A 16,697-nucleotide genomic window follows, 5' to 3' on the forward strand; every position below is an offset into this window, starting at 1 on the left:
CCATCTATTTTGAAGATTCAGCAGCACTTCAATATTGTGCTTTACAAATATTTATAATTTTCATAAAATCCTTGAAGGTATGTAAGTAGATATTATCCCAATTGAATGGAAGTGGAAATACATGTACATAGGCAATGCGACTTTGAGCAAAATTAGAGATCATTTTTATAAAAATACTGGAATTAGAACTATATGATCCTGTTTCCCAGATCTTAACTAAGACCAGAATGCTGTAACTTACGAAAAGCAAATATAGTCTATCATCTTTAAAACACTCAATTTTCTGAATGATACTTTAACATTTTACAGCTAATTTTGGTTTTTTATTTCTGGTCAAGTTCAAGGTGCTCAAATTTGATCTCCAAACCGGTCACAGTAAGGAGGAAGCAATAACGCAGAATCCTCGTACTCATTACATTTTTTTTACTTTAATTATTAGCTACCTACACAGGGTTTCCAAAGTAACAAGTTAACCTACACAAAAATTTTCCCAAAAGTTTTGCAGTGTGCTATTAGCCAGTCTCTGTATCATATAGAAAATTTGGAGAAATGTGTTAGAGACAAATGTTGAGACTGTTAAACCGGCCCACTGCTTGATATTTCTAGAAGTGTTAGTTCTTCTGGTAGAAAGAAAATGCAGAATAATAAGCAATGCTATCCTCTTAATTGCAAGAAGTGGAACAAGATCCTATAGCCAGTTTAGCATAAGAGGAAAGTTCTAAAAATTCATACCTCCCTGAGTTTTGAGTATTATTTTTCGTGTGCCTCCCATAGAATGGAATATGTAATTTTTCTCTTATGGACATGTTATTTCCAGTGAAACGCCTATGATATATAATTAATGACAATTTAAATAGTTATGGATGATAGTTTTAACATTATTAATGAAAATACTGGACAGTAAGTTATACTGTCCTATTCCCACTCCTTCCCTCCCCAGACATTCTATAAACTGCAGACAACCTTGATTTTGTCCATCAAAAAACAACCAACACCTTACTGTTTTTTTTATATTTCAGGCAATTAAGCCAAATGCTTGAATTTCTATAGTCTCTGTATAAACACAGTATGTACAGATGCGTGGGGTTTTTTAAAATTTGTGATAAAAGAATCAAAGTGTCTTTGCAGAAAACATTTTAAGCAAGAGAAGTCTCTCTCATGCTAGCAATAAAATCACAACTGAAAAATCCAAATGTAACTATGTAAAAAGTCTTTCTTACAGTTTATCCCAAAATTTTCTGGGACAAATACAAATATGGTGAAAATCAAGAAACAGCAGCAAGACAGAGATGCTTGAAAGCACAGATGGAAAAAATGTTTCAAACAAGATGTGAAAAACTTGACAAGTCAACTCAGAGAGACTCAAAAACTCTGCCCAGATAGGATTAACCATAGGAAAAGCCACTGCTACAAACACAGCAAGATTGCACCAAATGAGCAGAAGCATCTTGACAGGAAAGGAAGATAAAAGTCTTGCAGTAAATTCATGTCTGGCTTTTGAGACAAAGACTAACTTTGAATTAAATCCTGAAGAAAAAAGGGACAAGCAGAGCTGCTAAAAGATGAAAATGGTATGAGCTTGGTATGGTACTGTACTCAGCATACGCACATATTCAAAAAGGAGAACTCCAGAGTGTTCTAAAGACAGCTTGCAAAGCACGATGACAAAGGTACCAGTCAGAATTTCAAGTTAAGACAGAAGCACAACCAGAAGCTGCTGCATAAGAAGTGATATATAAGTTTGCATGTACAACACATGGAATGATGACACTGCCAAATACAAACAGTGAAGACAAACAGTTCAGAGCTGAAAAGGGAAAGTGAGACTACTGGTGTTGCATTTCAGGATTTTCTTACTGCTACAAACATGTTTCTGAGAGATATTTCACTGAGAGAAGTGAAAAGGGGCAAATTAGAAGACTATTTTTCATTATTTCTAACATTTGCATTAAAAAGGAAAATCAAGTGCTTCCTACAAGAGGAGTAAAATCTGCTACCAAGCACATTACACGAAAAGCACTCACCTTCCAGGTGGCCCATAGTCACCTCTGTCATATGGTGGAGGTCGGCCATATGGATCTGTCGGAGGTGGGCCACGGCTGTCTGAAGTAGGTATGCCACTATTGGCAGGTGGGGGGAAGAAAGCTGGATTCACATGTGGTGCAGGTGGTGGAGCACCTGGAGGTGGCCCAGGGAGGTGTGGAGGAGGAGCAAGAGTCAGGGGTGGCCCAAGAGGGCCAGGCGGACGAGGGGGAAATGGACCTGGAGGTGGAGGTGGACCCTGCTGAGGTGGTGGCGGACCTGGTGGTGGCCCATAGCCTGGTACTGGTGGTGGAGGGCCTGGAGGAAGTGGCCCAAGTGGAGGCTGACCAAAAGGCTGTCCTGGAAACAGAACTGGTGGTGGTGGACGGTCACCACGATTAGGAGGTCCAGCTAATGGAGGTGGGAGGACCTGACCAGGAGGTGGAGGGCCTGGTGGGCCTGGTGGGCCAGGAGGACCTAAAGGTGGACGTGGGGGAGTTTGTCCAGCTAAAATAAAAATTAAAAAAAAAAAAAAAAAAAATAGAGTTAATAAATGTAAAGAAATAAAACTTAGCAAAATAATTAAAATTCTTGCCTTTTTTTTTTATTCTTAAAAACAACACAAAAAACAAGAACAACCCTCACTGAACAATTTGCAACTTACACAAGACACGCATGGTCCCACTTTGGGTCCAACAGCTTAGAAAACTTTTAACAGTTGCTTGACTATATCTAAAGAGAATATTAACTTGAAAACTGACAACCCGCCCCCCCAACACTTAATCACCTGCTGTTGTTACCAAAACCCCCAAAAGCTTACAAAAACTAGAACACATTGCATCCTACTTACACCTGCAGCTAGTCTTTCATATGGGGCATAAGACAAAATATATATTAAATACATGGGAAAAGCTATATTGGAGAAGGTAAGGTAAATGCAGTATCCCAACCTACTTTCAGGTCCTCATTAGTGGTTTTTCAATTTGACCACGTCCCTTTGACTGTTAACAGAAAATCTACTACTGAATGACATTTATTAAAAATACTTAAGCTGAAATGAGAACTTCACTGCAATGCAAGCCTGATCGTTTAACAGAGATTTCTTCCATATCAGATACCTGACTAAACATGGAACACCTCCTCTTCAAATTTGTGGTATTCTAAGTGCCAACTAACTGACCTGTCCGTGGGCATGAATCAAAGCTGAATTTCTGATCATGTGCAAACTTGTAATGCAATAAGGAACAAAGTTACTTTACGCTCTGCAACACAGGCATTCTCACCCCATATAGCAGATCAGAAAATGTGAACTACACTGCACTAAAGACAAGTCTACTTGCTAACATGATCTATCTTAATTTTTTCATACTTTAAAAATATGTACATTGACACATTATAAAGAATGTCTCTAAAAAAATGTTATTATATTGTTATGAAATTTAGGAAGTATAATTCCCTGTTTGAATATCAACAAAGAAATATTGTCGAATCCTACAATCCAGCTGTGAACATCTATTATAGCACATTACTGAATTGCCTTGATCTTTATAATTCCCCAAATTAAGTATGCCACATTAATACAAGGAAACACAAATGAAACTGAAACTCCACATATGAATGATTTTACCTGGGAAAGGTGGTGGTGGCCCTCCTGGCCCTGCAGGTCCAGGGAATCTGTCTCCACCTGGAATGGCACCTGGAAAACGACCTCGCCCTCTGTTACTAGGTGGAAACGCTGCTCGTGAGCTTCCTCCTGGGGGACCAGCTTTACCTTCCCCAGACATCTGGCCAGACTGTGTGGCTGCAATGGAAAAGCAAAAGTGTAATTACATAAATCAAAATAGGTTAAAGCTTTTCAACTCTTGATCTAAAGTTTTATGCAGCGCTGAAGCATGAATGACCTTATGAGCACCAACTTGTTCCTTGGTACTCAAAGCTATTTGGGGAGGAAAAAGTGCTTTGCTAAAATATGACAGTGTTCCAATATCCCCATACTAATGGAATAGCATCTGGGGAAGACTGTCAGTCCTTCCTTTAATGCAGCCCATTGGAACTGGGCCACAAAGGAACACATTTACATGTTAGGACTGGGAAGCACAAGACAAGGTGCTGGACGAAAGCACAACACAGAACCTCTCTTCTCCATTTTATCGTAAGCACAACTTATCCAGACATCAGAATTTAGTCCAATTTGTCTACAAATGTTACACTTCCAAATGCTGTTGTGCTTTTTTTAAAAAAATTAAATCCACAAGTAAATGAGAAAGCTTCTCCAACTGTAAGACAAGTTTCACAAAGCTACAACCTTCTTTCAGTGAGTGCTCTCTCTTGCCAAACAACAGATCTTCAGTATATTAAGTGGTTTTTTAAAATTTTTGTTTTTATTTGGAAGAGGATCATCTTTAAACAAACCTGCAACTTCATTCACCTTACTGTAAGTACTTTATAGCTATTTTAAACAGTGTAGAAATTATCAGATGCTGAGAGAAAAGCTGCAGTACTACTTTTGGAATAAACTTCTATTTTTCCAAGACAGTACATGAGAAAGGCTTACTTTTCCTTGACTGCATTTCAAACTGACTCAGAAATTGTTTATTACATGGAGTCACAACAGGATTCTGCCCATGCAATTCTCTTTTAGGCAATAAATCCATCAACTTTTTGGAGGATGCTTCTGATCCCACACCCACAAGGGCAAACCTGAAAGACAGAAGAAAAAAAAAAAGTTACACCACAGTTTTTCCATTTCCTGGATCTCCTGATGCCTCATGAAAAAGGTTACACACAGTAAGCAAAAGAATACTTGAAAACTAAACACAGAAACTGCCTCACAGGTCTTTGTCCAGTTTTCAGAACAGATACAATAACTCATTCTAGGACATATAAGAACCCCACAAGTGCAAGTACATGATGCATCAAAATATATCACAACAAAGGCGGCTTTTTAGTAGGGTATCAATACGCTATATATGAATTCATATGATCAAGTTATTATTAAGCATTCAGTGTGTTCCTATTACTACTAAGGAGGGAGAAAGGCACACTCATGCAAGGAAGATTAGGATGCCAGTGAAAAATGGGCTCAAGCGCTCACTTGCAACACTTAATGGAAAATAAAGCATGTAAAGAAAGATTTAACAATGGAGGTTGGGGGAACAGTATTTACACTATGAGGAACAACAAATATCACCACCACACTAACTGAAATCTAGGAATAGAGTCTTAATGAAGATTGCCAACAAGATTTAACTCACAAAATAATGAGACACACAATACAGTCATAAAAATTTATGCCTGAAATTTAAGTCATTAGTATGAAATTATATACAAAGATCATCAGTTCACATACTGATAGTTACAAAAACTGAGAACTCTTTCCCCATTTCCACCCTCCCAAACTTCAGTCCATTTACAGAAAAAACAAATGACAAGTTCTTACCCTTTAGACTGGCCATTAGCACGATTTTCAAAAAATTTTATCTCCAAAATATCATTTACCCCCAGTGAATGAACTGCTTCAGTTAAGTCTTCATCTGTTGTCCACTGAAAAATATTTTTAATATTAAACTATGAAAGCTTATCTAAAACACTATGAAAAGGGCGACTAAGTTTTCCTTTTTTTTTTTTTTTTTTTGGTGTGAAATTGGGCAAGAGGAATACTTTACTCAGGCTGTCAATATTTTCTGACTTTTGGAGAGCAGTCATTTGTATTTTACAATTCTCAGAAAATTAATTTTAAAAATATACACACTTCCTCATATGCTATATTGCATCAACTCCTCCACACAGTATACCAGCTACAGTATGCCAAAAAAAAATTTATATTTGAGTAACTTTTGTTTTCTGAGAGTGCAAGGCTTCAACTGAACTATTTGAGTAACTGTCACTTTTTCCACAACTGATCCATTTTTTCTCCCACTGATTCTATTATTTCCACACAAAAGTCAATTTTAAACGCCATATTAACCAGGTGCTCTTTACGAGACTTTGACTAATGAGAGTTTAGTGAACTACATATTATTTGCACAAAAATAGCAGGATTTACAGACAAAAGAAGGGAAACTGGTACAGAAACTATGGTTAGAAACAACTGTTTCCACTTAACCAAACCTACTTGCTGTAACTTCCTATTAATTCCTATGTAACATTTAACAATTTCACTCATATCCAAAGATACACAAATACACCAATACTTATGGTTTTCTTCCTACTTCTGTAACTCCATCACCTCTTTAAATTTCATATGGGAAGTACAAAGTAGGCTTTCAAGATTCTGAACTACTTATCTGATCTCTCTCAAATCAATGCTTCTTTTAAAAATTCAACAAATTACTTTCCTGAGAGCTAAACACAAAGAAAACAAACAAAATAGCAATGCTAAAGTAAATAAATGCACTTTTTGTGGATAACTTCATTTGCGAAGCCTAATAATGAGTAATAGGTACAAACTGCTGCACTTTGGGCCACCTGCTTTAGAAATTGAGACATTTGACTTGGATGAGTTCAGCTAATTCGTGTGCATTTTACTGATTCCATTCATATATTTTAGAATGGTACAACTGTTAAGTCAACTGCTCCTTTACTTACCTATTAGCTCCTGAAATTAGGATACTGTAATAAGTAACAAAAAAACACCTAAGCACCCATAAAGCATTCTTTTCCAAGTTTAGCACTAGTAGGAAATGAGTCAGATGGGAAAAAGCTTGAATGAGAACTCTTCATGCGTGGACTTGCAAGTATTTGATTTCAGGTAAACTGCAACTGATTTTAAAATGCTTTAATGCTAACAAAAGTAATTGTCTTAAGGGCAACTGCAGTTCAGTGAGTTATCCCAAACCTGTTACTCCTAGGACGGCAGAAATAAGCCTCAAGGCAAATACCTGAAAACAGTTTCGTTGCAAGAGTCACTGCCCTGGAAAAAGGGAAGTGGAAAAAGGCCCTGGAAAAAGGTGAAAAGTAATTTCAAGAAAATCCCAGAGAACCTTCCAGTTCCTTTTTAAACTAAAAACTTCAGCAAGGATTTACTAAAAAATAGGTTCATTCAGCAGCCTTAAAGTATCTGCAGGCATAAAGTATTTGATAGTTTAAGCTTGTTCTCCTCTTTCATTCAGTTCTCTGAAAATCTTAAGAAGATGGTAGCACAAATACCCCTTCATAACACTTAAAACACAAAAAGAAACTTTAAAGTTCATATTTACTGAAGATTTCCTCGATTTTTTAGACATCAAGACAGCTCCAGACAGGCTTACTAAATTTCAGGTAAAAGGAAAAAAAACAACAAAAAACCACTCGCTTTGCTCTACTTTTAATATTTCATATAGAACAATTTTTAAGCCAAAAATATTTACAAAGAGCTATGTTCATAATTTTAAAATTCCTGGCTACACCTAAATAGTAATAAGATACTTACCCAAGTAAGATTTCCAATGTACAAGGCAATTCTTTTTCCAGTATACGTATAGACAACATTTGGTGCAGCTCCTTTACCTACATCATCCCCAACAGATGGTGGGAGAGAATCCATGTAATCACGATCTTCTGGGGCATCTCCATTATTCGCAGATGGAGAAATTACATCATCATATAAATCAATCTGATCATGTCCACCATATTCAGCTTCCTAAAATGCAAAAGACATCTTGATTACATTTAACATTAAACACTCTTAAAACTTACTTGAAACAAAACGCTGTGATAGCTGCACCGTTCCACAGACATGGTAAGTCTGATCCAACACCTACTCAACATCCCTGCTGAAAAGCTAACCCCCCGTTTCATCGACATTAAAGTATATAAAATTCTTATGACTTCTATTATATTCTAAACTGACAGGGGAAAAAAAATCCACAAAAAATACCTCTGGCCACTGTTTTGCAATACTTTTGCCCTTGTAATATAAACAGAAATCCAAAAATCCCACAAGCTCTACTCCCAGAATTAGAGACATGAGCAAGCATGAGCAACGTGCAAAATGAGAGGCTAACATCCATTCTCAAGCAAATCTTTTTTCCATCAAAACATTTGGTAGAGTGAACAGACCAAGATTCAAGAGCCTTACTGACAAATGCAGCATTGTACCTTTCAGATTTCTACCGCATTCCTAACTTGATTTTTATCTCCTCATTCACAGAGGGGCCAGGCAGGGACCAAATTCTATTTTATTTCATTAAATTTAATAAACCCAAGGGTTTGTATTTATTAAACATTTATTTATTCATGGACTACAGAGGGACTATTCTACAGCATCAAGGCTGCCTCTGGAACGTTTTGGTTCAGAAAAGCATCATGGGGTTTTGGAGTGAATCACTTGCTTCTCCCTTGGGTTGGTACAGGTTACAGCACAGTTCTGGCCAAGTGAACTAGATTCCTTTCAGAGGGAATGGAAATGAGAGTTTCTTTCCAGCAGCTCTGCTTCATGTGCTCAACAACTGCATCCTACCTGCTAAATGGGAACAGACAGGTCAAGATCAATCCGTGGTCCTTCAGACAGCTTTGAATCATAAGTGTGGTAGGAATATTTGGTCCAAAAGGCCAGACTGAATTTAGTCTGAAGTAGACCATGCAAACAGTGTGTTAAGTACACTGAGGAGCCTGAGCACCGACTGCCTCAGGCCCAATATATCCACAACCATCATCAGATGCTCAACTGCCTTGAAAATATGAAAACATTATCAAGTGCTACTCATACAGTGAGGGTATCACTAAAAGAGAAGAAAAAAAAAAAGCAAAACAGATAAGCTAAGTTTTGGCATTGTCAATCAAGTAGATTTGATCCCCAGTAAACTGCACTGTCCCAATACACCCTGAACTTCAACAGAAAATTTATCTTTCTTAAGATAAGTCTATCATCATTAAATTAAGGGTTTCATATTTTCACCTAGTCTGTCCAGTTCTCTGTCTCAGTTTGATTCCTCCTATCATCATAGCTAATGAAAGTAGGTTCAAAGAACTGCCTGGAACAGGCCTAAACATGACATCTTACAGCAAGATTAAGGATGATGTCACAAGGCAATTAAGGAAATCCTCTGCTAAATGTGCAGTAATTCTAGTCATCTGTGTGTATGGATGATGACTTCAGGGAAGTAGAATTTAGTCTTGGTAGACAGATCCAAACAGGCAGCCACCAGTCTTACAGCAGATGTACACTAACCTATCTCTCTGAGAAGGCTGAGGTCAGTATTGCCAAAATACCAGAGTAGGCAGCAGTCCACCGCTCTGCTGCACTTCCCTAGTGGTAAGAAACTCCTCTGAAACAGATCAAGTTTCTATCACATAGGCTTTCAGGTTACCACCAAAGGAGGGAAAGAATTATCAGGGCAGCACAGTCTGCATGAAATTTTCGGGGGGCCCAAAGTGCCCAACAGCATCAGTACCTTAATTTAAATCAATAAAGACACAACAGAAAACCTGATATTGTTCACCCTAATCTCTTTTTACATTGTGCTGGTTTTGCAGCCAGCATAGAATTCATTCAGTTACCAGCCTGTCAACAAGATGTGTGGTTAGATGATTAAGAATGATCTGAGTCAGCAACTGCAAGTGTAGATGGAGGAGAGGTGTCTCAATGGCTGTTGCACAAGATCCAACAACCCTTCCTCCTTCATACGTGTACCATGGAAACCTACCTAAACACACCTTTCTTTCCCAGATGCAGAAGAGTAAGAAAAAGAATACAAGAAGTATTACTTCTCTAGTCTTAGCTATTTCAACAAACGCTCTGCCCGTACCAGGAATTGTTTTTGACCTCTTCTGACTTCCTTAGTTAAGAGAAGACCATCAAGCACGAAGAGAAATCATTTCTGCTCAATTATAGTCATTCACAATCTTACAGATAAACATGCTAATAAACAAAGTCAGCATCGTTGTTCTGGCCCCCTCTACAACTAACTCAGAGTAGCAATATATTTCCAAAGCCCATGTTTTAACTAGACCACAGTCTGAAATACTAGATCACTTGCTCTGGAAAATCAGGACCGAAATTCCACATTCTGTGCTACTAAGTGGGACTGGGTGAATAAAAAGGGTACTGAAAAGATATGCTTTCAAAGATTCATGCCAGACTAGCTGTTACACTTCCAGTTACTCAGCCCTTCCTCAATATTTTGTATTTTAATTAGTTGCAGTGTTTTGCAACATTCATATATGAAAGCCATAAACACATGGAACATCATAGTCATGTCTAGAAGTGACAAATTAGAAGTGTTACTTCTTTTTGGAACTTAGCAGCCATACTCCTCTGAGTTGCAGAGAAGAACTGGTCACTCCCTTTACAAATGCTGTTTTGGAAATGTTTTTTCTTTTTTAAAATAAAATTTCTTTAAACTGTACATACATCGCTGAGACTTGCTTTTTCCACTCAACTCTGTTCAATTTAAGAGTTAAACACTAAATTACACCTCCAAAAAGACATTAAAAAAAAATTGGTGATGTAAATAAAATTTCATTTAAAAAATTTTGCTACTGTTTCTGAAAAAAACATTCAATTAAGAAAAAGCAAATTATCTAGCTTCTCCCATATCGCTTTTTCATTCAAGTTACAGTATATGTGGTCAAAAACTCTAAATACATATTAGCATCCTCACTTTAAAAAAAGTTTGTAGGTCCTGAAGAATAACAAGTTAAAGAGATAAGCAAAAATATTTCTGGTTTCGATTAGCTGCCTGAACACAGACAGGAACCTTAACAAAACAGCAGGCCTTTGATCTTTCTAAAATAGCACACCGCCTGTGGCAGAAACATCCACGAGGGCGGACAAGTTTGTTAGACTATAAAATTCATGTTTACTCTACAGGCCCAAACGCTCTTGGCTCTACAACTGGCACACCACTAAAATTTAAGCAATCTGATCCCTTGTCAAATAGAGTAACTAAAAATTGACAAGTAGTCAAAAGTATAAATTAAATGTAGGTAATATTGCTGTTTGCATTAGAATAAAGCTAAGAGGCGCCAGATGAGATGGTCTCAAGTTTTCTTTGTAGTTTGATATTTGCAAATATACAAAGGTTATCTCTTCCCCAGGCCGCTTTCAGAAGATCAACAGAACTGATGAAATACATATGCAATAAGGTATTGCACATACATTTTACAATAAATGCAGGTCTGCCAGCTTATGTTTTTTATTACCAGGACAGCTCTGCCCTTCTGAGGAGAAATTTATTACTCCACAATGTGTCCATCCCCTCCCATAATGAGACAACTGTCTTCCTGATATAAAGGCTGTTTTTAATAACCTGTTTTATGTGGCCATTAAATGCTAGCTTTTATTATTTATTACACAAAAAAAATATTTTTCTCTCTGTGTTATAGACAAGGAGTCAAGAGAGTAACTAACACGTTCCTAAGAATCTGTAGCCACAGAGGTTTCCAGATAATTAGCCTCTTAGCTGCTTACTCCATCTAAATCACTTTTATTATCCAGTTACAAAATACAAAATCAAAACTCTTTCATTTCTAATTTGTTAGCATTTAAATATCAAACTAGAACACTACAGGCATGTTTAGACGTATCCACAATGCAACTATGCAAGTATACTCATTAGAGTATAAACAAAGCAAGCGCTTTTTCCACAGCATTAAAATAAGAGATCCTTAAATTGTTTTGTATCCTCTGCTTGGTCAGAAGGATTTTTGTATGTATACATATGTGTAATAAACCCAGTTTTTTACTGTTTAATTATGTGCATGTGTGTATGTGGAAAAAAAAAAACTTGGGAAATGCAAAGCTGATCAGAGCATCAGAGAACTTGACAATGCATGGTCATATATTCATGACTGCAGGAAAGTAACTCAGTTTGCTGGCCAAAGTTGCAGGCAACCTTGAGTCAGACCCAAGCTGGCCCCATGCACAGGCTCCTCATTACCTCAGTATCATGCACTGATACTCCAGGTTTTTGTGTACAAAGACACACCCTAATATTTGCTAAAGCGCCCCTAATCTTACTGCCATCTTCTGCCATCAAGAGAATGCCAGCCTCAGCCATCTGTTTGCAGATAATGCAGCTCTCATGTGCAGCACAGATCTCTTCTTCTTGAAGAGCAAGATGTGTAACATGTAGGGAGATGGTCAAAGTAAAATATGCCATGCAAAAACTATTTCTTACAGGTCACAAGCAATGTATGCAGGAAGCATTACATTTATGAGACTCTCGTCTCAAAACGAGACTTTAAATAAATATGAAGACTGCCGGATGGGGAAGTCAGCTTAGAAGAACAAAATGGAAAATGACTCAACCAAGTTCTCAAAAAAAAAAAAAAAAAAAAAAAAAGGAAAGCACAATTTAAAAAAAAAAAAATACAACTGGTAGGAGCCAAATTGAGTAAAGCTGTAAGCCCAAGGACAAAGAACATGATTATGATGAACAATAAGTTAATGAAAGAGTAAGAGGTGACACTGACAGCCATAGTTTTGATGAGCTCCAGATGGAAAGCGAAAAGATGCATTTTCACGAAAAAGAACTGACTTCAAGTCAAGTTAGTCAGCTCATTGCAACCAACACTAAATACAACCCAAGACAGTTCTCAGTTGTCATCCATCTCAGCCAGCTTGTAAACCCACGGCTCCGTGGTCTTTATTTCACCCTTATAACCTGTGGTTCATTTAGCGCTAATCAAGCAGAACATTCCTCCCCCGCTTCTCCTGGAAAAAGGCATTAATAAAAATCCCGGAAGAGCCTCAAGAATGAGTACCTTGAGGCTCAGAACAAGACAAAACAACCAAGGGAAGCTCATTCAGCCACAAGTCCTAAATGACCCATTTACTATAGATGCAAAAGTTTTGTCCCAGCTTGGGTATAAATACAGTTATACTGTACCCAGAAGAATGACAAAGCTACATAGTATATTTTTCAGTCCCTGCTACTGGCAATACTAGTAGAAAGGGTTCCTATAGTCCAACTCGAACAAATAGTAGTAAGTCAAATTAATGTAGCACAACACAATCAAAAAACCAATAGCTTATTGCTTTACACATAAAGCAATTTTTCCTTACAAATATGGTGTTCCATAAAATGTCCGCTACATAAACAAATTAATAATGCAAATCACTTTCTCCCTACAGCATTTTCTCAACTGTCACCTTCAACCATCCACAGATATGCAGAACCACATCCTCCCATCTTTAAGCTGTCAGCTTCAAACCAGAAACAGTAAGTCATGAATAGAAGCTTACAGAGGACCCATCACAATGATGTCAGAATTAGAGGTAGTAAGTAATACTGTAGACAGTAACAACAAGCCTTCTTTCGTACTTGAGAGCAGGAAATGGGAAAGTGCAGAGGTGTCAATCTCTCCTAGTAAAACTTTCTATTTTAAAGTAATATAGTTCAACTAAGCAGGTCCTGAGACAACATGAAAGTCACAAAAATGAAACTTGGAAAAGAACAAACAGCAAAATTGGGGGGGGGACACGACCAAAACAAAACAAAGCCAAGCTGAGGGAAAAGGGGCACCAGCCTCTCCTCACTTTTCTGCCCTATATTTTGCAAGGTTCACAAACTGAGGAAGCAGACTGCAGAAACACAACCCCAGCAGGAGAGCAACTGGGGTGAATACAGTGAGAAGAGCAAAAGGGTCTCCTGACTGCTGGAATAAGCTAAACCAAATTATCACAAGACTCTCTTCATCTGTACCATCATCCTTCCTCGCACCATGGCTATAGGGAATATCAATATTAACCACAACCTGAGTAGACTAGGACCGTGTGAGTGCAACAGATAATCCCCATCACTTTTGTTCTGGCAGTATCTGCACTATACTTACACCACAGAACTATTCTACTCTGAGGGCTTCTGCACAAGTGAATTTACACAAACACTACTGGATTCAAATTAGTTTCTTCTGAAAAGCTTGATTTGTTATCAGTCTTTTAGATGGAACAGATTAAAACAAACGCAAGTTATTAAAGAAACTGAAGAGATGTACTGTTATGCTAAATGGTACTTGTCCTAGGGTTCACCCCCATTTAAATTCATACAGTGGGTCTTCAACTGTAAGGGAGAAACCTTCACATGTAGACAAACTAAGAGCAAATCAGTCCTCTCCATCATCTGCTCTTTGGTATAGCATTCTTTTATAGTATACCTTTATGAGATTACAAATCTTCTGAATTACTTTGTCAATAAATATCTAAAGAATTAAAGTCTCCTGAGATAGTTATAAGTTGGTATCCAAATTAACTGTAACTTCCATAGACTATTACCTATTTCCCAGTTCTCTGTAGGCCAGGCAGGCATACAATTGGGCATCAATCAGTAAGCCCAGTAAACGTGTGAAAGTGCAGTTGTTCTCGGTTATTTATGTTCTAGGGCAGGAACAATGCGATCTGGGGCAACACAACCCGGAGAAGTGCAGGAGTCACAAACAGGACAGATGGCACAGAAAACTGATATGAACATCAGGTTTCGGTAGGAAAGTATGCACACGGCTTTTCGGGAAAGACGAGGGGTAAAAAAAAGAACTAGAAAAGTGCTTGTAATCCAGGGAAGTTGTTTATTTTATCCACACTTCCTCACCAAAATAGAGGTCCTCCTCTAAAGAACAGCTGCGTGACTTTTTTCACGACTAGGAGAGAATAACGAATAAAAAAATAAAAAAGGAAGATCGTTTCTCCAGTGCTGCAGAATAAAGCTGCACTAGTTCTGCCTCCCTCGCAAAGAGCGGCCGAGAAACTGCTACCGCTCGGCGGCTTTTTTATTCATCTGCGAACAATGGCAGTATTTCCCCTCCGCCGCCGGGAAGGAGCTGCTCTCCCCACCGCATCCGGGAGGGTCCCGTCCTCTACGGCCTCCTCCGACCCGGGGCGGGAGAGGGATCTGGAGCCGCTCCTGCACGGGCACTTGAGAAGGGAGGGAGGAAAGGAGGAAGGGAAGGCGCTCGCTCCCGGCGCGCCGCGGCCTCTCTCGCGCCCTGCCCGCCAGCAGCCTCCCCTCAGAGACCGCGGCCGGGCGGCGCGGCGCTCCTCGCCAAGCCGGGCCCCGATAGCCCCCGCGGGACAGGCCAGGCCAGGCCGGGCCGGGCTGGGCCGGGCCTGAGGCGCGGCCTGCCCCTGCCCCCGCCCCGTCACCGCGCAGATCTGCGAACTCGGCGGCGGCGGGAAAGCCCGGCGGCGGAGCCGGCCGAACAATGGCGGCGGCAGCGGCGCGGCGCGGCCCGGCCGCCGCGCTGAGGGCCCTGCAGGCGGCGCGGCGGCGAAGGCGGGCGAGGGAAGGGAAAGGAGGGGAGGGGCCGCGCCGCGCCGTGCCCGCCGGCCGCGCGTACCTGGTTGAATTCCTCGCCCACATCGGCGTAGATGTCGATGTGGTCCACGCCGTCCGCCATGATCCCGCCCGGCCGCGCCTCGGGCCGCCGCCAGCCGCGCCCGGCTCCGGAGCCGCCGCCGCCACCGCCGCCGGGAGGGGGAGGGAGGGAGGGAACGAGGGGGCGGGGCACGAGGCGTCACTTCCGCGCGAGGAGGGGGGGGCTTCCGGCCGCTGCAGAAGTGGCGGCTGCCCGAGGCGGGGAGGTGGGTCGTCCCGTCCCGCTCCGCCCCGCCGGGGCCGCCCGCCCCGGGGGCGGTGGGGGCCAGGCCCGCCCGCCCTGCGGCGCCTGCCGCTCCCGCCGCTCCCCGTCGCCGAGGGCCGCTTCCCGCCCCCCGGCCTTGTCGCGCGTGTGCCCTTCCCTGCGCGGCCATGTTGGGCCGCGGGCTCGCGGCGCCTCAGCGTGCCAGGGGGCCGCGGCGCCCGGTGCCGGCGGTGCTGGGCCCTCCCCGTCCGGGGTGTACTGCAAAGCGGTTGTCGGGGCCTCTCTTGTCTCGGGGGATGGGGCTCATGCAAGCATTGCTGGGTGCTTACTCGTGTTTCTCGCTCAGCCTCAGTGCCTCAGCTCCGGGGAAAGTGCTGCCCAGCGGAGGAAAAGCCCGTTGATTGCTTAATAGGCAAGGGCTGTAATTAACGTCTGTAAAATGAAGCAGAGTGCTACAGCTTCAAACCAGGGATGCACACGCTGGGCTCAGGAGCACAGTATAATGTGCGGAAAGGACATGAACAAGCACACACTGTTCTGCGTTTAGCTGGACTGTGCAATACTCTGCTGTTACAGAGCTCGGTTTTAGCATGACAAAGTGAAGAAAATTATTGTCAAATCAAAAGATTTTGTTTTTTTCCCATGCATTCAGAACTGTTAGGGTAGCAAAGACAGCTTCAGATTATTTTTGAATGAATGTGCTATTACTCAGATCCACGTTTAAGCTCCAGGTGATTTCAAAACCAGTGAGCGTCTCCTGGAGCATAATGCACAATGTGCATAATGTTCTACGCCGTAGATTATGTTCTATGTCGTGCATTATGTTGCACATCCAAAAATAAAGCTGCTTTTTTTACCTTATCATGAGCTGACAATAAGAAGCTTGTGTTTCTAAGACTGAATTAAAATAATGTAAAAACATCACTGCAAGGAATAAAAATGCTAAGTGCTATTTTTAGCTTGGCTCAAAATTTCTGTTTCCATGACTGGGAGTACTTCCCAATTCCTGGATCAGCATCTGTGTCACAAACTGTCCTGGCTTCACGCTGGGTCCACGACTTGGGTACAGACCATCCCGGTCTACCTTGCTGCTCCCACGTTGTAGTCTCCATTGGAAGGAAAGATGAACAGACCAGAGAAGAGCTGCAAAATCAGAGAACCACAACAAGGGATATGCT

The 16,697-nt window shown here is 40.7% G+C and overlaps 1 protein-coding gene across 4 annotated transcripts in view; it reads right to left on the bottom strand.

The window, feature by feature from the left end:
• The window catches only part of CPSF6 (cleavage and polyadenylation specific factor 6), a 30,392-nt gene extending 15,035 nt beyond the window's left edge, over nucleotides 1-15,357 (bottom strand). For 2 of the 4 annotated variants that reach the window (XM_050914018.1, XM_050913970.1), the window contains exons 1-7: nucleotides 15,277-15,357; nucleotides 7,433-7,642; nucleotides 5,462-5,565; nucleotides 4,577-4,722; nucleotides 3,650-3,823; nucleotides 2,025-2,529; nucleotides 733-825 (exon numbers count right to left, since the gene is read on the bottom strand). In XM_050914018.1, coding sequence (XP_050769975.1) covers nucleotides 733-825; nucleotides 2,025-2,529; nucleotides 3,650-3,823; nucleotides 4,577-4,722; nucleotides 5,462-5,565; nucleotides 7,433-7,642; nucleotides 15,277-15,336 — 1,292 coding nt within the window. In that variant the 5' untranslated portion in view covers nucleotides 15,337-15,357. The remainder of the gene's footprint in view (nucleotides 1-732; nucleotides 826-2,024; nucleotides 2,530-3,649; nucleotides 3,824-4,576; nucleotides 4,723-5,461; nucleotides 5,566-7,432; nucleotides 7,643-15,276) is intronic. The other 2 variants (XM_050914160.1, XM_050914076.1) reach the window with 1 other exon arrangement.
• Between the last annotated feature and the right edge of the window lie 1,340 nt (nucleotides 15,358-16,697).

Source organism: Gymnogyps californianus, chromosome 1, assembly GCF_018139145.2.
Source record: "Gymnogyps californianus isolate 813 chromosome 1, ASM1813914v2, whole genome shotgun sequence".
In the NCBI taxonomy this organism is placed as follows: Eukaryota; Metazoa; Chordata; class Aves; order Accipitriformes; family Cathartidae; genus Gymnogyps; species Gymnogyps californianus.